Source organism: Chrysemys picta, chromosome 21 (assembly GCF_011386835.1).
Source record: "Chrysemys picta bellii isolate R12L10 chromosome 21, ASM1138683v2, whole genome shotgun sequence".
NCBI classification, from domain to species: domain Eukaryota; kingdom Metazoa; phylum Chordata; order Testudines; family Emydidae; genus Chrysemys; species Chrysemys picta.
In genome coordinates, this window is record NC_088811.1 from 11,484,311 (window position 1) to 11,508,338 (window position 24,028).

Here is a 24,028-nt window from a genome sequence, read left to right on the forward strand (position 1 = left end):
TGGATAACCTTGGAAGTGAGGAAAGAACCTGGATGTGCAGTGTGTCTGTTATGTGGCTGGGTTTAATATCAATAGAGGGGATGTTGACAGTAACAAATCAGTCAATCGAAGAAAGAAAGAAAGAAAGAAAGAAAGAAAGAAAGAAAGAAAGAAAGAAAGAAAGAAAGAAAGAAAGACATTTTTAAGGAGTTTGCTCTGGCAGGAGAAATCTGGTTTTTTCACAGAACTAAACAAAGCGGTGGAAGATTGTGGTGTCCAAGTCGGAGATGTTTGTCACTGGGCCAGTGGCAGGGTTGCTGCTCTGGAGGAGACGGCAGGGAGTCCTCTCTGAGGGGATGTCTACACTGCCCACGTTACAGCGCGACCACTTTTATCTTAGCGATAAAAAAAACCCACCCCGAATGAGCGGTGGTAGTTTTATTCAGATCCCGGCGATAAAGCGCTGTCTATACTGGCGCTTTTCAGCGCTAAAACTTTTGTCGCTCAGGGGTGTATTTTTTTACATCCCTGAACAACTAAAGTTTTAGTGCTGAAAGTGGCAGTGTAGACACAGCCTACACTCGGTTCTAATCTCCCAACTAATCTGCCCACACCACAGCTCCTTCATTCACCTGGACTCTTTTCAAGGCTCACCTTAGATAATAAGAAGAAATAACAATAGCTTGCAAGTTACACCCAGAGCTGCTGCCTTCAATCTGCACACATGGGCATAAACAAACACACACAGCAGCCAAGCACTTGCATGGACACATGCAACCTACATGCACACACACAAAAACATGCAGCATTCATACACAAACACAGACACACCACATATACATAGATGTGAACACATGCAACTAACATGTATGTGCACACGAACTTACTTGCAACAGACACAAATATCGTGAAGGCAGCAGTCACATAACTACACACACACACACACACACACACACACAGCAGCCTTTCTGTTCATCCAAGCCTGTGGTCTAACCATCCATATTCCTTACACAAACCTGCCTGCCATATACTGGGGAGCGCGCAGGCAAGTGTGTGTATAAATACACTGGCAGTCTACTGGAAGTTCGGCTAGCAGAGCAGCTTGGGCCCTACCCTCCACCGGGAAACCTGAACATGAAACGTAGTGCCAAATGCCTTTATCTTCATCTAAATTATATACAGGGATCTGTGGGGCGGGGGATGGATCCAACCAGATAAAGGGGTCTGTGGGGTGGGAGCCACCCAGATAAAGAAATCTGGGATCCACCCAGATAAAGGAATCCAGGGGTGGGATCTGGGATCCATTTGTTGAAGGAATCCGGGGTGGTATTTGGGATCTACCCAGATGAAGGAATCCCCAGAAGGAGTTCCAGGGCAGTGGGACTTCAAGGGCAGCTCCCAGCTGTAAATCACAGAGCAGCCCGCCCGCTGCAGTAGAGAACTTAGGGGCTCTGAAAGTGCCGCTCACTCCTTTGCTCTGGTAGTCAAGCTTACCCAATGGATGTAGGGCAACTGAGGTGACTCACACTGCCCTGCCTAAAATGCTGGTCTCGGGACTCCATTGTGCGGGGTGGAAGATGGGGCAATGACTTACCTGAGGCAGCTCCTCCAGCCAGCTTGGAGCCCGTCTGGCCGCTGGAAGGTCGGTAACTTTCATCCTTGGAGGCAGGCCCATCCGAATCCCTGTCGTCCGGGAAGCTGCCGTCTGCATCGTCCCCATTATCTTCTTCATCGCTGCAGCCCTTGGGCTGTACCATGTAAACCCCTTCGGGGGGCACCTCCACGCTCTCGGTGGCCTTACATTCCTTGCCCTCTGCTCGGCCCAGCAAGGTCTCGTCATTATACTCCCCGTTCACCCACTTCTCAATCACCTCCCTCCGCTTGTCCTCCTCTATCTTCTGAACACGGTTAAGTCCATCAGAAAACTTGGCCCCCAGCTCCTTGGTCTCAGGCTGGGGCGGTTCCTTGTTGCCGCTTTCCCTCTGGGGACCCTTGTCCAACCGCACCTGTTCCGATCCCCCATGATCGAAGACCACCTGGCGGCTGAGCTTGGCACAGATTGCATTTAGCTTCAGGCCGCCTTTGCGCTTGGCAGCCATCTTGGATTTTCCTGAGGTTGCGTCAGTGCATATACTTCTTTCAGCTGGAAAGAGACAGAGGGAGAAATACACAACATTAGAGGGACAGCTCTGTCATTCAGAAACGCAAAGCCCATCTACAAACATCTGACCCCACCCAGCTGCCTTAAAACACAGCCAGCCAGTGTTTACCCTCTGAAAGAAGGAACTGCCATGAACTCCCAACGCCTTGTGAAGGACCTGGGTCTCAGGGAACGTAACGTGGAGTTCACCCACAGTCTTTCAGCAACACCACAGAGAGAGGCCTCCTTTAAAACACATCAGGCTACATTCAGCCCTGATGTAAGTGCGTGAAATGCCACCGACTTCAGTGTGCAGCCACTTACACCAGGACTGAATCTGGCTGAATGGGTCTCTGAATGTTCCAGGCAAAATTCACCTCTGGTATAATTGTGTAACCCACTGGTGAGTGTGTGTTACAGACCCCCTGTGTGCCAGAGCCACAGAGGATACAAGTTGGACGCAGCCCTACCTAGGGAGCCTTGATTCTTTCTCTTAAGCTGTAGCTATTCAGGCTTCTAGCTCTGGAGGTCCCCAGTTCAAGGCCCGGTGCATTGGCCAAGATGGCACTGTCATAATTGCACTGAAGCCAATGGAGTTACATCAGAAGTGTCTGTAGGAAAGATAGGGCTCCAAATTCTAGCCCCAGGGAATGCAAGCAACTCCCCCATTGGCCTCAGTGCAATTTACTTGTATCCCGAGGCAGGAAAATCAGATGGGAGGGGAAAGGAGGGGGAATAGTCCTGGGGTTTAGTATCAGTCAGTAACACCCCTTCTCTGCCACACACACACACACACACACACACACACACACAAAATTCCGTCCCTATGCTTCTCTGCACAATCTTCGCTGGGGTTTGTCATTTTAATGTAGTTTACTCATATGTGACAGCTAGTCAAGGTGGAAACGGAGAGACAGGAAGGAAGGACCTTAACTTCAAGGTGAGGGAATGTCTTGAACTGATCAGTCCCTACCACAAAGTTACTTGTATAATTATTAACTATTAACAAGATTTAATCCAATTAAAAGCAGCAAACTGCACAAAGAGAACATTAGGGCTGCGCGGTTGTTGTTGTTTTTCAGATGGCCTTTAAGAGTGTCCAGGCTAAGAAAGGGTTAAAGCTCCAAAGGCAGGAAAGGAGCGTGCAGCCTTCGCTCTGCCCCTGCGGTCACACACCTGTCCTCAAAACCAGACAGTGTCACCCACGCCCTCACTTTCTGCACCCCAGCTGCTATCTCGCCACACCTTGTCGTGGCCACTCTGCATGCTTGGGGTGCTCTTGCCATCCCCTTGATCCCTCTTCACCCTCGTTGTGCTCTGATGCTCTTGCCGCTCCCTTGTTCTCTAGCTGTGCCTGTTGCACACTATTCGCACTCTCACTCTCTGAGCCCTCTCTACTGTGGGCCTATTGTCCCCCTAGCCACACTCACTCTCTCATCCTGCTTATTCTCTCTGTTCCTCCCCTTCTCTGGTAGCAACCAGACCTGCAAAGGCCAGCCTGAACACTCTCCATCCTTGCCCCTTGTCCTTGGGGCACACAAAGACTCACCTGACATCTCCCTTGGGCTCCTGAGGCCAGAAAGCACAGGCAACCCTCTCACTGGAACTCACACTTCTCTCCTAAGCCATGTGGGACTCTGGGAAAGGCACCCACAAAATGGCTAGGTGCCCACATAAGCCTGGGGTTTCATGCAGGCCAATAGATGCGAGTGCATTTCCAGGCCCTCCCTGGAAAACGTGCCCTTTGACTTCATGTCCATCGGAGGGGCAGGGCAGAGGGGCCATCTCCTCCTCATCGCAGAGGACTGGCGCTTTCCCATGCAAAAGGGCCTCTTGCTGAGGCTCCCCCAATAACTCTGATGGCCAGCCCCGAAGAGCCTGCTGCACAGAAGCGCTTAATCAGACCCCCTACGATGCACCCAGAAGCCATTGTGACAGCCCCTAATCCCATAACATGACAGCCCAATACAAACAGACTGAAACTTTAGACTCTGTCCGAGAGCCAGAGAGCGGCTGCTTAGCATAAACTCCTGACAGCTTCAGACACAATCTCCTGTCAAGGAGTGTAAGAAAAATACACCCCCACCCTGCGACAAACATGTCAGCCTCCCCCACCCTCACACACACAGGGAGGCACAAATGCACACTGTGCCCTTATAATGGTGCATCCCTTTCTGCACCCAGCCCACCCACGCACCCAAGCAAAACACGTATCATTCCCCCAATGCAGACACATGCATTCATAAATATATCCACATCTCTCACGCACACACATCTGCATACACACACCGAGGCATATACATCTCCCCAGACCCATACACTTACACACCCTGTTCACACTTACTCCTTACACTCCTTACATGCTCACCCTCCACACACACACACACACACACACACACACACACACACAAACATGGGGCATCCCCAAATGAACACAGGCCGAAACTGACAGGATGCAAAACCACAGACACCTGTGCACTTCTACCCAGCCACCCAGGCATCCACCATCCACATTTAGGACAGGAAGTGAAGAAGGATCCCATGTACTATTGGAACTGCAGAGGGAATCTAAAGAGGCAGCAGGAACTGCTAATCACTCCAACTGGAATCAGGCCAGGACACCGAGGTTACGCCCATATGCTCGGGAAAAGGGCCAGGGGAGCTTCATTGACTGCAGGTGGTTAGGACAGCATCTCCAGCAGCATGCGGTGCCCTGGCACGGGGCAGGGCATTCGGTCATCTATGACTCACCAGCACCACTCTCTCTAGCATGCTTAGTAGTTCCCCATCTAAGTTCTCACGAGGCTCAACCCCGCTCCGCTAGTGAGACCAGACAAGTTTACAGCTGGAGGCAACGGGACAGCAGAATATCAGCAGCCCCTAACTCCAGGGTTTAGGATGAAGGAGATTCTCCCCAGTCTGCCTCTCCTCCTCCTTCCTACAGTCAGGGCAGGTCCCATTATTCTGGCCTGGAGGTGAGCAACCATGTGCGCGCACCAGACGACAAATGAATCTATAAATATTTATTCAAAGGAAGAGGAGAACAGACGTTCGTGAGGCTGCACTTGCTGCGTATGTCGCAGCTCGAGGGAGCCTGCAACTCGTCTTCCCTTCCTGGCTTTGCCTCTCTCCATCTCACCCCTTGTGCCTCCGTCCCACTTCACCCCCTGCCTCTGCCCACTTCATCATCCCCTGTGGCTCTGCGCCATCCAACGGCTCTCTCTCTCCTCCACCTGTATCTGTGGGGTCCTCTCGCAGATCACGTCTCCCCTTAATCCCCATCATGTTGCTCCCATGTCTGCTCCACCAACTATTTTGCCCTGCTCCACTCACACTTTCTGCCAGGCTTTTCTCCTTCCCCCGGTTCCCAGGAACCCTGTTATTCTGAAGGTGGGGATTGTGTCCTGGATTTTATGGCCCAGCACTGGGGCACAGTCTGAACCGCTGTAACTGCACTCAGCACCTCACAAAACCCACTCCAGCAGTTCTGTCAGAAACCCTTGAGCTCAGATGTGCTGTCAGGGACCAGGGAGGGGCACTCTTTCAAATGCCGTGCCTACACACTGTGACATTCCATGTGGCAGTGGTCAGAGCAAGGGACTGGGAGTCAGAACTTCTGGGCTCCATTGTCAGCCGGAGAGGGTGGGGTGGGCTATGTGGTCTAATGGTCAGCACAGGTGGCTGGGAATCAGGACTCCTGGGTTCTATTGCCAGCTCTGTAGCTGACTCACTATGTGAGCCTGTGCAAGTCACTTTGCCTCTTTGTGCCTCTGTTTCACTCTCTGTAACATGATGGGCTTCAATTGCCGCTCAACAGCCCTGGAGGAAGGGCCCTTTATAAGCACAACTGCTTCCCCCTCTGCCCAGGCTGGGTCAAGGGTGCAGGAGAGAGCGCACTCCCTAACTCATTGGCTTGTACAGGGATGGACGCCTTAGGTGACCTTCAACCCACTGATGCCGGACTCTCTGCGCTTCCTTCATGCAGGCAGAGGGGGCGGAACTGAGCTGCTGAGCAAGGGATCCTCACCGGTCTCCTCTGCACAAGGGGTGGGTAGGTGGGTGGATTTTGGGAGCTAAGCAGTCTCTCCCCTCCCCCCCACACCCCACATCACCCTGCGTCTCCATTGCACTGTTTAAAGATTCCTGGCTAAGTAAACATCCCCCTTTATTTTCTTCTCCCAAACAGAAATGTTTTGATTTCACATCAATCTGAGGAAGCCATTTATAACCCGAGCCTGTCACAGGGACTTTTCATCTCTGCCCAGGACAAACTCTCCCACATGCTCTATTTACACTGAGCACTTCCTCTGAAAACAATACTGCGGCGAGTGTACACCGCGGCCCCGGGGTGGAGGAGACGCGGCCACCCCCTGCTCTGCCCTGAGACCTCCTACAGCACAAAGGGGAACCGGCCTGAAGAACAAGGGGTGCAAATGGAGCCTAGGGCCCCAGGGGAGGGGTGTGGAACCTCCCTCTCAAGTTCACGGACACCCCCCAACAAGACTCTCCATTATCCCCATCCTGCTGCCGTTGCACCCAACAGTCTAGCTGTTCCCTCTTAGCCAGCGAGGGCCCCGTGCTCATGGGGGGGAGGGAGAAAGGGGGGCCCAGATGGAAGCTGTGAGCTGCTATCTGAGAGCACGGAGGGCTCTCACTTGAAGGGAGGGGAGAGCCAAGAGAGGGAAAGCAAAGAGGGAGAGGTGGGAGGAAAGACTAAAGGGAAGATGCCCCAAGAGTAACCTCACGGCGGTAAAGCTGCCTTTGCAGAATGGCACTTGCCTGAGCAGTGGCCCTGCTGGAAACCTGCCATCTCTGAGGTAGTGAACATCACATAGCGAGTCCAGCATAGGGTCCTTGAATGGTCCTCGCCCTGCCGAGCTGCCTCAGTCCTGTTCCCAGTGGAGTCTGGGCTCCAGGATGTACTACTATTGTTGTTTGTATTCTGGAAGCACTTATAGGCCCCAAGTGAGATCAGGGCCCCACTGCGCTAGGTGCTGTACAAATGAAGCAAGATGCAGTCCCTGCCCAGAGGAGCTTGCCATTGAAACAGATGTGTCAAAGTTCTACAGATGGGAACTGAGGCACAGAGAGATTAAGTGACTGGCCTAAAATCACACAGGAGGCTTGTAGCACAGCCTAAACCGAACGCAGATCTCCTAAGTCCCCATCCAAGGCCACCCGGCCTCTCACGACTGGACCCTTTGTTAACTGAAACCCACACTCTTTCAGATCACATCCGACCATGTCTTCCACCAGGCTGAGCACCAGGTCCCTGCTGAGTCCCAGCTTTGAATGACGGCCAGCTGGAGTTCCCGGAGCCAGACGAATCCAGAGCAAGATGGGGGAAGGAAGGGAAAACACTCCCCCACTCCATACTCCGAAAGGGCAGACGGGACAATTTCAGGCTGAAAGGACAACGGTGCAGGGAGTTCTAAGGGAGCAAAAACAAGGGGACAGCAAGGGAGCTCCGAGGAAGGCAACCTCTACCACAGGAGCTGCAATGGAGTCTCTGCCTCCCTCCCACCTGCCCCAGTACAGCCATAACTACACACACTCAGCCTCTCTCTACACGCCTCCTGCCTTCCTTCAGAGCAGGACTCCTGGGTCCCCTCTCACCCTGCTTTGAACCCGTTGTTCAACGTGAGTTACTCCCAACCCCAGGGCCGACGAGAGGGAGGGGAAGCTGGTACAAATTACTGGGGCCCTGCGGTCCGGAAGGGGGCCCGGCTCCCCCCCCCTCGTTGGCCCTGTTTAGCCGGTCCGCCCTTGCTGGGGGTCCCGAAAATTTTTTTTCACCAGGGCCCGAACCCGCTCTCGACGGCCCTGCCCACGTCAGTGAGAGGAGAATCCAGCCCTTATGATCCTGGTCTGGGGGGTAGGGGAGAAGGGGAGCCTAGGTGTTATAAAGAAGGATCAGGGTAGATAGGAGGCACTCTGTCTGTATGGGGAGGGGGAGTGTGGATGCATAGAAGGAATATGGTGAGTCTGGGGCAGGATTGACGTGGGAAATGGGGGATCCCCACTGAGAGGGAAGGATTGGGCTGGGGAGAGAAAGTCCAGCTCTGTGGGCAAGGACCGGGGTGGGAAAAGACTCTGGCTGAGGAGAGAGGGGAGCAAGAGGAGGGGGGCAGTTTTGGCTGCGGGGCACGTAGGTTGTGGGGGGGAGACGGGACAGGGAGGAGGTCCTGGCTGTGGGGACAGGAAGAGAAGGGCATTCCAGGTGTGAGGAGGAGATTTTGGCTAGGGGGGGAAGAATGAGGAGGATATCCTGGCTGTGGGGAGGGGATGACGGGATTCTTGGCTGTGGGGAGGGGGTTCTGGCTGTGGGGAGAGGATGAGGAGGGGGTCCTGACTGTGGGGAGGGGATTATGGGGTTCCTGGCTGTGGGGAAGGGGTTGTCTGTGGGGAGAGGATGAAGAGGGTGTGCTGGCTGTGGGGAGGGGTTCTTGGCTGTGTGGAGGGAATTACAGGGTTCCTGTCTGGGGGGAGGTGGTTCTGTCTGTAGGGATAGGATGAGGAGCAATTCCTGGCTGTGGGATGGGGGTTCTGGCTGTGGGAGGGGATGAGGGAGGGGGTTCTGGCTGTGGGAAGGGGACGAGGAAGGGGCTCTGACTCTGGGGAGGGGACGAGGAAGGGGTTCTGGCTGTGGGGAGGGGGTTCTGGTTGTTGGAAGGGGATAAGGAGCGGGTTCTGACTGTGGGGAGGGGGTTCTGACTGGGGGAAGGGGATAGAAAGGGGGCTCTGGCTTTGGAGCTGGGGTCTGGCAGTGGGAAGGGACTGTGAGGATTGTCACTTCAGAGGGCCATGTACGTTGAACAGATGGAGCTTTCATATTCTTATTGAAGAGTTTTGAGCCCAGCTGAGCAGCTCCGTTCAGGAGGGAGGCCCCAGTGCCAGCTTTCCAGGAGCTGCGAGCTCTCATTCGATCAATTATTAATGGCGCTATTTGGGATGGGGGACACTGCACAGTCCTTTTCTTTTTTAACGGCTGTTGTGCGAGCGTGAATGGAGATATTCCACACCACCAAGGAGCCCTGAGCAGGGAGGGCGGCGAGCCAAGTGAGAGCGGAGGATGCTGCACGCTGGGGCCTTTCACACTTGTGAGCTGCCTCAGACAGAGCCAAACCTTCACAGCCGTTCCCTGCTGGGTCTCCAGCATGGCGTGCTTCCTCACAGCAGTGCCCTGCTGGTGCCAACTGGGTCTCCGGAGTGGTGAGCTTCCTCACAGCAGTGCCCTGTCAGTGCCAACTGGGACACCAGCGTGGTGTGCTTCCCCCACAGGAGTGCCCTGCTAATGCCAGCCAGACAGTTAAGGCAACAATTCCTGCATTATCCTGGGCAGGGCTACGGCGGAGGCAGCTGCGGCCCGTGCATGGCCCAGGATGTGTGAGAGTGGATTTAGTGTGTATATTTTCCCCTCTTCAGTTTATCAATAAAACATTTTATTGCTTTTAGCCCAGGAAATGACCTTGGATTAGTGGATGCTGTCTCTTCTGCCTGACCTTGGGGAGTTCACAATGGCTCTTTAACAGTCTCCTCTGCCCTGCTAGCATGATCCCGCCTGCGTGAGTGTGTGTGAGGCCGGGGAAAGCCCACGGTGTGGAAATCAGACCAAAAGGGCTCCAGGTCTGCCCTGTACAGGGCAGAGAGAGAGAGAAAGGGGAGAGAGAATGGAAAGCCCTTCCCACAGCGTGGCCAGCGGCACTCCCTGCTTCCCCCCAACCTCGGTGCTCCCCCACATGAACTGGAAAAAGCCCCCAAAGAGCTAAGGAAGGGGGAGCGCTCTGCTGCCAGGTCCTGCCACAGGCGCCTCCCTGCACCCAGCCCAGCTCAGCCCTGTGCTGCTTGCCTTCCTCTGCCAAGTACTGACTGCTCAGCCCTGCGCTAGAGCCTGCAACGGTGACCCTTTCTCCCACTCCCTGCTGCGAGAGCCTGACTCAACCCAGCTGCAGAGGGCTGGGAGAAAGGTCGTGGGCACAGTCTAGAGGGCTGGGCACACAAACTGCTCCCCTGGCTTAGCCACAGGCGTTTCAGCACTGCCGAGTTAACTTTTTATGTGCTGGTGGCAGTGATGGGGCAATGTGCAGGTGGCACTGCCTGGGCACTCTTACACAGAAGCCGGTATTCATTGGATGGGCACAAAAAACAGAGGAAGGAGTGAGAGAGAATCTGGCCCAGAGAGAGGAGTTTCCCTCCTTGCCCAGGGACGAGGGGAGACAGAGTAAGCTCCCCTCAAACATGCGAGCACTTTCTATCCAAGTCATTTTGGGGGAGATCCCTACTCTTTTGCAAAAACCTCCAATCTTCCCCTGCCCCATGTGACACACAGAGACAAAGCCCGCTAGCAAGTCACCTCACGCAGCCCTCTGGCTACACACAGCGAGGGAGCCCTCCCCTCCTGGCTGTAGGCATGCACCTCCCCGCCCTGGCACCCAGGTACCCATTCTCTCCAGCCGTGCTCTCCTGAAGAGCGAGCCCTAAAGTGTTAACAGCGATTGGTGAAATGGCACAGCAGATTGCTACAATAAATAATTTACTGATATTTATAAATATTCAAATCAGCAGGCTTCAGAAATTGAAAGGGGGGGAGGCTGGCGAGCAGGGGCGTGTGGGGGGGTGACATTAATTCCCAGGCTCTCCAAATTCATTTGAGAACCGTTTCTCATTTCAAACAAATATTAAATCTTTTGGTGTCAGGCCTTCAAAATAAAAAAAAATAAAATAAAAATGCCGCCCTCTCCCTGGCTGATGCCTCGTGCGCCTCCCAGCCATGCACCTGTGGCCCTGTGCCCTTGGACTTGCGGGCCTCAGGGATGGCATGTCAGCTTGCATTACCTGGGTGCCTGGTGTCCTGTTCACCAGCTACTGGAGAAAGAATCCCAGCCAGGACCAATCCCGCCACACACCTGTAACAGGTTTTGCTACCATACACACCTGCCTAGTCAGGGATCCCCCAACCCTCCGCCTCATTGTTCAGTGGAGCATGAATTTTCTTAAGGAAGAAAGATCTAGTGATTAGAGCAGAGGACTCAAGGCCAGGCATACTAGGTTCCACCTCTGGGTCTGGAAGGGAACATGGCCTAGTGATTCACACAGGGAATTTGGAGCCAGGACTCCTGGGTTCTACTTCTTGCTTTGGAAAGGACTGTGCTTTGCTTTGGAAAGGACTGAGCAGGGGACTGGGAGTCAGGACTCTTGGGCTCTCACTCACTTTGTGACCTTGGGCAGGTCACTTCAGCCCTCTGTGACTCAGTTTCCTCACTTATAGGATGAGGATGATGATAATTACCCACGTGGCTCTATCTAATCAACTGCAGTGTTGTGAGAGCCCGGATGGGCAGCACGTTCAAAGCGCACGATTGCTGCTGTGAAATGGAGTTATTTCCCACCCTCACCTGATCAGCCTGGGGAACCCCTGGGCAGCCAAGAGTAAGGGCCCTGCATCTTCCCCCAAACTGCCCCACTGGTAAATGTGAGGTCCCGGCGTGGGGTGAATTTCCCCTGGATGAGTAATGGCTTTTCTAATGCACGGGCAGGTTGTCAGCTTCCCTACTCCCAGTGTTTTATGGGTTTAACTGAACGGCTCTGAACTCCCTGGTAAGAAATAAAGTTATCCCTCAGCGTCCCTTCTAAACATTTCACTCAGTGCAAACGGTGTTTAAGAAAAATGAGGACATATTTCTTCTTAAGGATGCAGTATCCCCCTTCAGAGGCCTAATTTATGCCATATATCACTGTCCAGGGAGAGAGAGGCAACACAGACCTCACACTGGGAGCTGGCCCCAGAACAGCCCAGACACAGACACTCTTGCCGCCATGGTGCAACGAGCTGCAACGCAAAGTCCTCCGGAGAGCAGAGACCTGGCTGACATGGAGCAGAGCAGACCCACCTGCTAACACTCATCATTGCACTGCGTCCTCACCCTGCCTTGGCCTCCTTACACAGCACGGAGCTTCTCGCTCACACTGCACCAACCCCTTCACCTCTCATTGCACTAGTCCATTTCTGTCGCACTAGCTCTTCACAAGCCTTTCCCCAACCAACCGGCTCAAAGGATGATGGAAGTGGTTTAATTACAACGTTCAGCACCAATTCAGAATAAAACATGCCCGAACCTTTCTCTGAGCAGGTTACCGGCCCAATCCGGCATGTGGTTTGGTCCTGTCTGCACCCAGTGCTGAATTATTTGTGTCTTGCTTCATGGCACTGCATTAGCTGTTACTATTCTGCTCACCTCCGAATACTGGCTTGCCACACTGTCCTGCCCATCTCTTCCCCCTCTGTCCTGCACATTACACTGGCATGTACTACACAAGCTCTGGGTTTCCAGGGCACGAGAGGGACCCTTTCACAACATGCAGTTAACCTGTGGTACTCACTGAGAGAAGAAAAGGAGCAGAGGGAGAAAGAAGAGCGGGGAAAGTGACAACGAAAGTTCTATCCCTTGTTCTGCCGTTGACTTGCTGTGGGACACTGGGTGAGGGGAGCCACTTCCCCATGCTGTGCCTCTGTTTCTCCTCCCACCCTCAGTCTAGTGAGTCTATTCAGACTGGGAGCTATTTGGGGCAGAGACTTTCCCCCACTATGTACGGACAGCACCTAGCACCATCGCCGAGGCCTCTAGGTGCTACTGGAATACAAATAATGATAGGAGGAGGAAAAGTCAGAACAGTTTTAGAAACAGCTTGAGAGCCTCTCTGTCCTGCAGCCACTTTCCAACTAACCGTTCAGTGCAGGGGCTCTTATGGAACATCTCTGAGGAAACCCAATCTCCAGTGCAGGAGCTGGTTGTGAGAGCAGTCAGCAAGGTTTTCACTGCTGCCTGAGTCAGGGCTGCAGGGAGGCTGCTCCCCAGGCACCTTCTGCCTTACAGAGTTTTTCTTTCTTTTTAAAAAATAACAGAAAGCCGGGAAGATCTCTTTTTCTGATCTGGGTTCCTGTCCTTCCCTTATTTTTTATTATTATTTATTATTAATTATTATTATTATTTTAGTCCAGTTAAAAGGTTTGCTATCCAGACAAGTCTAAGTGGCCTCACTTAGCCTAAGTAACTCTATAAATCAAGCAGTACTGTTAACATCTACATCACAATCCAGCCATCAATCTCCCCACAGGTCCTGAGGAAAACAAGGGGAAAGAGAGAGAGAGAGAGAGAGAGAGAGAGGAAGGCAGAGCAAAGGAGGAACAGTCAGGTCTGAGATCGCTGGCTGTGGCCCTTGGAAAGCTCTCTAGGAAGCAGGCATGTTGTCAGGGTAACTAAATGCAAACACAGTATCTAACTTCACCTTTCCACACACACACAGACGGAGCTCCTCAGGATGCTGCGTCTAGGAGACAGAGCGAGAACAGGGCTGAGGTGTGGGCCAGAGAAGGAAGTGCTTCCTGGCAAAGACAACGAGGGGCTGGGGCAGATCTGTAACGCCAGAAGACACCAAAGGGAAGATACCAAAAGATCAGGGGGTGGGGGGGCTAGTAAAGGACTCAAAGTATGATCAATAAGGGTGCAAGAGGCCAGTATGGGAGACAGTCCCTGACGATGATGAGGGATTGATGTTGGACGGGAGCCTGAGAAATGCTGAGGGACCGGTGCAGAGGGACCCCAACAAGCCCAGAAAGGGCTGAGACAGGACACCCTTACACATACTGAGGGATCTGGCATGGAGGACATAGAGAAAGACTGAGGGGTTGGTGTGGGGGCCACAAGAGTTAGCAAGAGATCAGGATACCCCTAGAAAAAAGATTGGGGAAGTGACACGATGGCTGTAGCAGGGAGCCATCATGGGGGATCCCAGGCAATAAGGATGTGCAGAGACCCTGAGATAAGAGCTCTGGCAAACAGCTCCTTGATCTATTAAACTCAGGCCAGGTTTCCTCTCCCTTTCCTATTTCAACTCTGAGGATTTCCTTCCCCTGCGGCCAGCTCCTCAGGCACAGGAAAGCCCAGCAGCTCTGACTGACTCTGGAGGGCCAACAGGCTGCATCCACCCAGGCAGGAAACACCCACAGGAGGAAGGCCTGTATCCGAGGTGCCAAGCTGCTGGGAATTGCCTTGGAACAAGAAGGGCCATGGGAATAGGAGAGAGAATGTGAACTTCCAGCATCACAGGACACAAAGAGGAAGATCTTTGGAGCAAGTCCACGGAGCATGTCAGGCTTCCATCTCATGGAACCCCAGTGGAGACACCCAGTCCATCCCAATTCCTACAGGGCCGCCTTTGTGTGAAAAGCTGCGCCCCAGGACTGCCAAAGACTGCAGTGAGGGGGCTCCAGCAGAGGGGAACTTCATTAAAACAGAGCTGTGTGGCAGCCTGTTGTTGGCAAGAGAGGCACAGGGCATGCGTGTGTGTGAAACTGCAGGTGTTGTGATGGGGACTAGCTGGCTCAGGGGACTGGCAGTGTGTTCTGGAACTCAGCTCTGTGGAGAATCGCTCCATCATGTTATTGGACATTGCCGGCAGCCTGGGTGAAATGAGTTATTTCATGCAGGACCTGATCCAGCCGCCACTGAAGTGAGTAGAAAGCTGTCCACTGACTTCAATTAGCTTTGGATCAAATCCAAAGCCTCTACACTCTGTGGCACCAACTGGACTCTGGGTGGGCATTTTCGACAGGGAGGCCATGGGTTGAGTGGGCCATGGGAATGGACTCTCCCCTCACCCCTAAAAGGGGGCCTCTCAGGTCAAGTTTGAGGCAAGTCAGCAGGATAACGCGGGGAAAGTTTGTACCTGGGCTGTCAAGCCAGCCCCTTTGCCCAGCACTAAAGTCACTAAGAGATCGCTGGGCACAGGGTCAGAAATTGTTCATTCTTGTGTCTTCTCTTCAGCGCTCTGGGGGAGAGGTCCTAAATCAGGGTGTTATCCCTACACAGGGGGCTCAGTAGGAGATGCATGATGGAGGGAACATTAGATCATTCATGGTAGCTCAGCCTATGCTTGCATCCTTCCTCAAAATCCCAGGATGCAGTGTGTCATGTGTGGGACCTGGGCACGTGGGCATCTGTTCCATGGACATTCAAGTGGTGGCTAAGATCAGTGGTCGGATGGAGCAAGGGTACAGAACTCACAGTGCATGATCCTTGGGAGAGGAGCGTGAGGTTCGGGTGTAGCAGCCTTGGGGCCTGTCACCGCATGGAGGTCCCAGGGGTCCTCAAGGCCTGTAACCACATGGCAGCACTGGGAGCCCTGGGGCCTCTGAATTGCATGGCAGCTCTGGCGCCCCTAATTTCGGTGCAGCAGAGCGATGAGTATGTTTGTCTGTCCTGTGTGGAAAAGGTTAATAGCTTTGCAAGAGGAAAGTGCCTGTTGGTGTAAACTAAATGGGTCATCCATGGGTCTGTCCAACTCAGCAGTCCTGTCAAAGTCAGCAGTGAATACGAAAGCCTCAGTGAGCAGGGCTGTGGGGGGACTTACACCAGCACCCCTTGGGCTCAGACCCAGACTAATTCTCTGTCTCGCCTTTTGCTGATGTTTCTTCTGGTCATTAGGGCTCATCTTCTTATTTACCCTGCCCCCTGAGCAGATCCACGTGCTACAGCCGTTCAGTTTAATTGCAAACACGTCAGCGCTGGCATACACATGTACACACACGGTCATGCAGGTGCACAAACACATGCAGAGGCACACAGGGCCATGCACACTGACACATGCAAGCACACACAAACACAAGCACAAAAGGCCGTGAAGGTGAACATGCACAAACACAAGCAGAGGGATGCAAATGTGCACACGTACCTACACACACACCAAAACATGCTTAGAGAGACACCTACACACATATATGGTACATACCCACACACTCAAGGGCATGCTTGTGCATGCATACACGCATAAAGCTGTGCATTCATACACTCCCCCCACAGAGGTGCACTCACACATACATACACATACGTAGCCATGCATATACATACTTGTGCATATACACGCAGCACCATGCGTTCATACACACACAGGCAAAAGCACACTTGTGCGCACACACACAGTAGTATACATTCACTCACACACATAACCATGTATATACACGTTTGTGCATACACACACAATTTATTACGCATTCACACACACACATACAGAAGCACACTTGTGAATAGACACACACAGACTTTCAGCACACGCTCACATGCGGAGAGCAATTTATTATGCCACTCAGAGTGAGATTCTAGTGGGATCGTATCCGGATCCTACAGACAGACTTAGCCGCAGGGACAGACAAGTTCCCATCCCACCAAAGAGCCCCTCTTTCCCCCAATCCCTCTGCACCTCACACCTTAAGGCAAAGAGAGCATCGGAGAGTGTCTCTTTGGAGTTAGCGTCCCAGCGGAGTGTATACACCGGGCAGGGGAATCTCTCTCTCTCTCTTCCACTCGCATCTTTTCATGAACTCTATTTCTCTTTCCTTTCTGAAAACAACTGAGCTGTAAATACTGTTTAACCTTCTTCCCCCCTTCCCCCCTCCCCTCCACACTATAAAAACACAAATATGCCATAACTCAGCTGGCTCCGCCGCCGCGCCTCCAGCATGCCCTGCTCCAGGCCTCTCAGGAAGGTCATAACAAACGACTTTCCGATTCAGTGCTCCTGAAATAATTTTGTGTATTAAAACCTGAATCTGCACTTTCTGGACCGAAAGCCTCTCTTAATTATGGCAAGCGTCCTTGGGATGGACAGTGATCCTTCACTACAGCACCGCTAACCAACCGGAGAACCAGCAGACTCCCCCCCACTCCCCACCACCACCACCACCACCTCCTCCTCCCCGCTGCCCCCCCCACCAACCAACCCACAGCCCCCCTCCCTCCCTTGCCCCCCCGCCTTCCCTTTGCCCAATCTGTTTTCAAAGTGTGTCTGTCCTTTATTAAATTGTTTTCTTTTCCACATTATCAGTTGCCATGGAGACCTCATCTCTCGGATTATTTGAATTTCATTATATCTATTGATTTGGGAGCATTTCATCTTTTTTATTGTTTTTCTGTCAATTTTCAAAACGAATAACCATCTAATTTGCGTCAGTGCTGATTATGTTTGTCCCTCAATAGAGGTCGGCAGCTGCGTCGGGGAAACAAATCAATGGGAAACCATCATAAACCTCCCCAGTACAATCTCCAGGATATGTGGGTGACATTCCACGCCTGCGAGAAACACTCATCACATCCAAACTTCTTTCTTTCTTTTCTTTTTTTCCCTCAATCCCTCCATCCCCAGCTCGGCGGCGGGGCATTTAAAATTATTATTATTATTGTTTAGTATTTTGGTCGCATCAAATTTTCAGACAGGAAAGGGATGTGAAGGAGAGAAAAGGAAGGAGAACATTTTTATAAAAGAAAATAAAAGGAAGAAGGGCAGAAAAGGATGATAGGAAGAAAAAAGGAATCAGGGTTGCAAATTGCTTACTTTGTTGTTTTTTTTTAAATAATTTATGCAATTTTAAGCATTTATGTATAAATTTTTTAATAAGCCACCCTGGAGCAAAATAGCCATTAACATCCCGTCGTCCTTCTGTCCAATGGCTCGTGTGCAGGATCAATTTCTGAAAGTACTTTCCTTTTTTTTTAATGACATGATAAAATGCTTTTAAAGCAACTTACACAAATATGGAAATTTTTTTCCCTTCTCCTCCCCCCCCCTTTTTTATAACAGCCTCCACTTATTCACTAGGGGGTGGGGTGGGGGAGAGTATGTGTGTGTGTGGGGAGGGCAGCTGGCAGAAGGATAGACCCAGCCCTAACTGGAACGGACCTGTCTGTCCTTCTAACAAGGGCATAAACTTTCATTAGCGATGCACACAGTCAAAGGCAATTTAGGGAAACGCGCTGTACAGAAAAAGGAAACCTCAGCGTTTTTTATACAGCGGCTCCTTGGCTCCGTCCAAGGGGCTCTACCCTTGAGCTCAGCTTGTGCTCTCCAACCAAAGTGACCCTACCGGCCATGGGGGAGACAGGGAATGATGGGGGGGAAGAGGCTGTGGTTGCTCTCAGAGACGCACACGACTGGCAATTCTAAGCTGGGATGCTCATCTCTGCCCATCTAGCAACCCTCACACCCAAAGGCTGTTTTTTATTGGGAGTTCACCGGTCTTGAGTGTCCCTAGCCCAGAAGCACCTATTATTTTTCCCACTGTAAGATTCAGCCTGTCCAGTGGATTTTAGTGAAGCCTGTTCTTTCTCCCCAAAGGTTCCTATTTATAGCTTTTATGTGTGGGCAAATAGTATTCAGCTGCTGGATGACTTTGGGGGGGACAGGTCCCTGCGCAGGTGCAGAGTAGAGATGATCAATGCACTGCTATGTCCTTGGGGCTTTGGGATAACATGATGGCCAAGCGCCACGGGGCAGCGTGGTGCCCTGGGGTATCCTGGGACCAAAGGTTGCCCCACGATCATGACCATGGGGTTAGACATGAAACACACCCACTACCCAGCTACTGGTCTCCTGGTCCCTTCGCCCTTGGGATAAAACTTTTTGTATTTTGAACCAGAAACACATGATGGAGGAAGCCCCCAAGAGAAAGCCTCGGGGTCCTAGAACTAGCTGGAGTGCCCCCTCCAATACTCAGTCCTGCATAGTATATCACAGCCAGAGAGCTCCCAAGAGCACAAGCAGGATCTTTATACAGGTTCCTTGGCCTGCCCTGTCTGCCCAAATGGTCAATGTTTTAACATCCCTTTCCCAGTCCCCTCCACGTATATCAGATGCATTTATTTTAATAGGGGTTTGCAGGAGGAGGGAAGTGGGGGGGGGTAGTTGTGTTTGATCTGAACTCCATGTCTGTGCATTGTAAATGCAGGGAACATTACCTGAGCTACTAGAATCAGTAGCCAGTGTGCAATGACCAAGCTTATCTCTGGAGCCACAACAATCTCATTGAAGGAATTTGGAGGAAATCAACCCAGATCTATTTGATTTCCCTGCTCAGATTCAGGCCAAACTGGCATCATTTCTGTCCCATGCATCCTGCCAGCGGACAAATGTGTTTTCCATGCACACAGACACCCTGCAAAATACAAGTACACAAACACTTGTGCATGTTTGCTTATACAACCAGCCATACCTGCACTAGTTTACGCACACACCTGACTGTGAATAAACTTGACACATTCACTTGTGCAAACACTGGTTCACACCCCCACTCTCACACACTCTCATTCACTTGCACTAAAACAGAGGTGCAAAAATAAATAAATAAATAAACAAACAAACGTCTAGCCAATGCTCAGCTGGAAAAGCACAATGTGCAGCGAACAGCAAAACCAATCAATATCAGTCCCAACCCAAGCAGCAGGTGAGGAAAGTGTGAGCTGTTTTGGCCGGCTTGCTGCACACTCCCTCACTTGGGACACACACAGCTCCCCAACACAGCCCGAGATTTCATCCCCACATCCCATCCCTCAAACCCTCCCCTCATAGTGTACCACTTGTCCAGGCTCCTGTCTGTCTCAGAAACAGACCAGGAGAAGGAAACAGGGCTCTCCGGAAAGAGGGATTCCTTGCACATCAACAAAGCTCCTCCCTTGCACTCCCCCTTGCTGACCCATTACAGCCCCCTGTTCTCCCCCTCATGCCCCTTCCCCCTCACAGACCCCGGCTCTCCCCCTCACGTCCACCCCTTCCCTTACCACCTCTGTTCCCATGGTCCCCTTTGAGATTTCAGTCGCCGTTGGCCCTAGCACCAGCTCCCCACACAGAGGGGGAGCAGGCTGCCCATGAGGCCACACTGCCAGCCATCCAGCTGGGACCCAGACTGCCCTAAGTTACAGGGTGGGAGGCGGGTGGCAGATGAGAGCTCTCCCCTCTCCTGGTCTCACGTCACCCCTTTCCAGGTTGCACGGTTTTGGGCAAATTTGCTTTAGCAGCAGAGAGGTCAGCAGGAGTTGAAGGCTTTTCAGATTGTATATATCACTCTCCATACTGTCTGTCTATAGCGAGCACTAAAAATAGCCAAGCCAAACGTGGAGGTGACTTCAGCTCTGTGGTGCAGAGACACCAGCCACTTCATGGGCTCCAAAGTGCTGGGGACATCAACAACAATAATACACTACATAGGGTGGCTCCTAGTCCTCCACCCTCCCTGCATCTAGGGACATACAACAGAGGTAACTTTCTCTTGGCATTTCTATGGTGCCCATTACCGAGGCATCTCCTGCTGGAGGGTGAGCAGGGGGGAGTTTATAGACAGCCTAGAAAGACAGAAAGATGACATGCACATCACAAGGCCTATGGAACTGGAGAATGGGATGGCGAGAGGAAGCCACATATTACCAGGCAGAGTAGAAAGCTTCCCTTGGCTTTGGGAGGGCCATCTTCTCACAGTATCTGCTTGTGCCAGCTCACGTTTCTCAGAAGCAATTGAAGCATTGAAGCAGTGGAGAAAACTCCAGCCAATATCAACAGCGGTGGGGGGAATCCTGCCTGGGTCAAGGCTGCAGGGTCAAGCCGAATTTGACCCTACATCCATGCTGCTTTCTCCAGCATCCCTTCGCCATTAGCCCCATGCCCAGAGTGATGAAGAAGAACACGTTCTGCCCAGCACAGAGACCTGTACTGTCCCAGGAAGGGCCAAGAAGCACCCTCCCCAGCTGCTGTTATAGCCAGGAGAGCAGAGGCCAGCCAGGGAGATTTAGATGAGCCATCTCCCCATCAAACTCGCTTTCCTCTTTCACTCGCTCTTTTTTTTTTTTTTGCTTTAACTGTCATTAAAATAACAAGTTTCTGTTACAGTCTAAACATTCCCACATTGTATAAAGGGTTATGTTACACTAGAGTCACTGCCGGGCCCAGTGTTTGCACAGAAACCTCGCTGCAGGTCCCCCCTCCTGACGAAGTGACTTATTAAAGTTTAAACAGTAATTAACAGAACAATAAAAATAAAGGGATGTTTGGGGAGCCATAGTGCGCACAGGGTTTTTGGCAGTGCCAGCATTTTTCAGTGCCCTGCGCTGGCAGCAAAAAACGGCTGCAAAACCAGTGGGACAGATCGTGCAACCGGAGCCAGGATGGAAGCCAAGACAAGGCCGAGTTCAGAGTCATCCTTACAGCCACAGCATGGGAGAATGAGACATGGAGAAGAAGGGCTGTAAGGATGAGAAAGATGGGTCCCAGAGAGATGGGTACAGGCAGGAAGAGAGATGGTGCTGGGGAGATGGGTGCAGGCAGGAGAAATGGGTGCTGGGGAGATGGATGAAGGGGGGAGGACAGATGGGTACTGGGAGGAAGGGAGATGCGTGATCAATTGACAGAAGTAGAGTCTGACTTGGTGCCTCCTGCAGCCAGCGCTCTAAACTGTCCTGTACCTGGCCTGCACCAGCAGCTTCCAGGTTCCCCTCTTATCCAGTTTAAACCTCTCTGGGAAAGGTCTTTAAAAGAAGTGGCTGGCTGCCACAGAGAGTGAATGATTACAGTGCCCTGCCCTCTCCCTGCCCTGCCGATCCCAAGGCTCTCCTGCCTGCGGGAAGCTGACATGGTGGCAGGACGAAGCATCTCCATAGCCCTTTTTCCCAGCAAGGAAATAGAGATGGGCCCAAACCAACCCCCTGGATCTGTGCTTTGGGTTTGTACGCTCTGGAACCAGATCTCAACTGTAAGGCTCCATCTGTCTCCATCATCCCCCGGGCTTTAAGAGAGCGAGGGATACTTGCCCCATAGTAAATCCCAGCAAAAAAGTTCTGACAGTGAGATCTATGAGACTGCAGAGGAGTTTTCTAAGAGAGGCCTCATTGCTTGGACGCTTTACAGTTAGACAGGTCACAACATCCTACAGGGAACAATCCTGCCCTGGCCTAGGGATGGTGAGGGAGGCCTGAGCATATGGTCTAACAATAATAATAATTCTAGGATCGTTCTCTGTTGTAATCCAATCAGAGCCATTACCACGGGGTCACATCCTACAACCTAATGGAGGGTCTGGATCCTTGCTTCCTCCCCTGCATCAGAACTTTTTTAGCCTAGGTGCTATAGACAAATCACAGAACCCTAGAAATGCAGGACTGCAAGGGTTCTTGAGAGGTGGAGGCAGGACTCAGTAAACCTAGACCATCCCTGACACGTGTTTGCCCAACCTGTTCTTATAAACCTCCAATGATGAGGATTTCACAGCCTCCCTTGGAAGCCTATTCCAGAGCTTAACTATCCTTAGAGTTAGAAAGTTTTTCCTAGTATCGAACCTAAATCTCACTGGCTGCAGATTAAGCCCATTACTTCTTGTCCCACCGCCAGTGGACACAAACAACAATTGGTCACAGTCCTCTGGGCTCCATTTATAGGAGCCAAATCATATTTCCTAGAATTATATTAAAAATCCCCACACCCTGACACCCAATGCCCTGTGCTCGGCAGGATGGACTCCCAGGGAGCGTGGGTGAGCAGGTGGGCTTTGGGAGTAGGTTGTCAGGCCTCCCTGCCCATGTTCAGCACTGAAGAAAGACCTCATTTGGGGTTCTTTTTGGTGTCTCTGGTAGTTGTGCTCAAACGTTTGCCTCAGTGGTGTTTTACCGGGCTCAGAGTGCAGCTGGCTCTAACCCTGACATGACACTCCATGCATATGGCATCACATGGTCCCTTGGTTTGCAGTTGCTCCTAGATTCCAGCGCAAATGTATTCAATTTGCAAATAAAGACTGCTTGTGGGTGTGTCTGCTCTGCAGAGTTATCCTGGTCTTTTACCCGGTTATTGCCATAGCCCCCCCTCCCATCCACACACACACACACACTTCACTGGAGTTTGGTGCTTTCAACCCAGGCTAGATGGCTTGATGGGGGCTATAGGTTAAACCCAAGTGAGGCTTTCACTCGGACTGGTAAACAGCCTACTTTGCAGTGTGGACACAAGCTAACCCAGTGTGCTAACAGTTCTCCAACACTTCCCCACAATCCCCCCGTGTGCACAGAAGGACAGGCAAGTTCTCTCACAATTCACTGGGAAAGAATCGCAGAGCAAGCAGCTCATCTTACTGCCGGACTAAGAACCGTGGGATGTACCCCCAAAAGTCCTAGAGACACCCATGACGGAGTGCAATGCCAGTGAGGATCCAGTAAGTTGGGTTGGTCTTTGCAGTGTGGCTGCTCAGACCGAGGCTAGGCTAATCCAGGTGCTGATCACCTGAACTAGCTCTGCAGTGAAGACATACCCCATGTGCCAGCACCACAGACTTGGCTTGGAATCTGAGTAGCAAGCTGGGTTCCTTCTGCTTCACTTCTCATCTCAAGTGATGAGGATTCTGCAATCTATTCTGCAAATGACACATAAGCCAGAGTAGAAGCCAGCTCACCCTCCCATTGCTGTGTTGGCTCTGCAGGGCTAACAGGAACAAAAGGCAGGAAGGACCTCATTCTTGCCAGCCAAATCAGCAGATCCAATTCTGAATACCACAGGCAGCAGATCCAATGAGTAAGAAGGTGCCACCTTTACAAAGTCGCTTAACCACAACTATAGAACAGTACGTAACCCACTGACATTAACCAAGTAGCTTAGCTAGTCCAAATTAGTCAGCTGCCCTGCCTGCAAATGTACAATAGGAAAGATCCTGTATTGGTCCTGTGGTCCAAGATATTTTGTCCAAAGCCATAAGGTCCCAAACTCAGACACACCATTCTGAAACTTCTGGAGCAGACTCGAGGCTGAGGCAAGACACAGTTTGCTGGGTCACCCACTTGTTGGTTTTCCCTCTCTCCTCCTGCTCTCCCTGAAGGCCTCGGAGAAGGATCTATTGCAGCAAGGCAAGGATTTTCTTGCTGTTTTGCCATCATTTGGAGAATGGGGAAAATAGGCCAAAGTCTCAGCTCCCAATAGGAAAAAGCTGGTTGCCTCTAATCCTACCTGCTGCAACTGGGGAAACACGCTCTTCAGGACAGGGCCTGTCTTTTGTTCTGCGTTTGTACAGCACCTAGCACCATGGGATCCTGTCCTTGACTGGGGCTCCTAGGT

The 24,028-nt window shown here is 51.9% G+C and overlaps 1 protein-coding gene across 7 annotated transcripts in view; it reads right to left on the reverse strand.

Annotated features, from left to right (window-relative positions):
* Window positions 1-24,028, reverse strand: part of CASZ1 (castor zinc finger 1) — a 262,171-nt gene that overhangs the window by 64,864 nt on the left and 173,279 nt on the right. For all 7 annotated transcript variants that reach the window (XM_008167238.4, XM_008167240.4, XM_008167239.4 and 4 more), the window contains one exon: window positions 1,574-2,122. In XM_008167238.4, coding sequence (XP_008165460.2) covers window positions 1,574-2,122 — 549 coding nt within the window. The remainder of the gene's footprint in view (window positions 1-1,573; window positions 2,123-24,028) is intronic.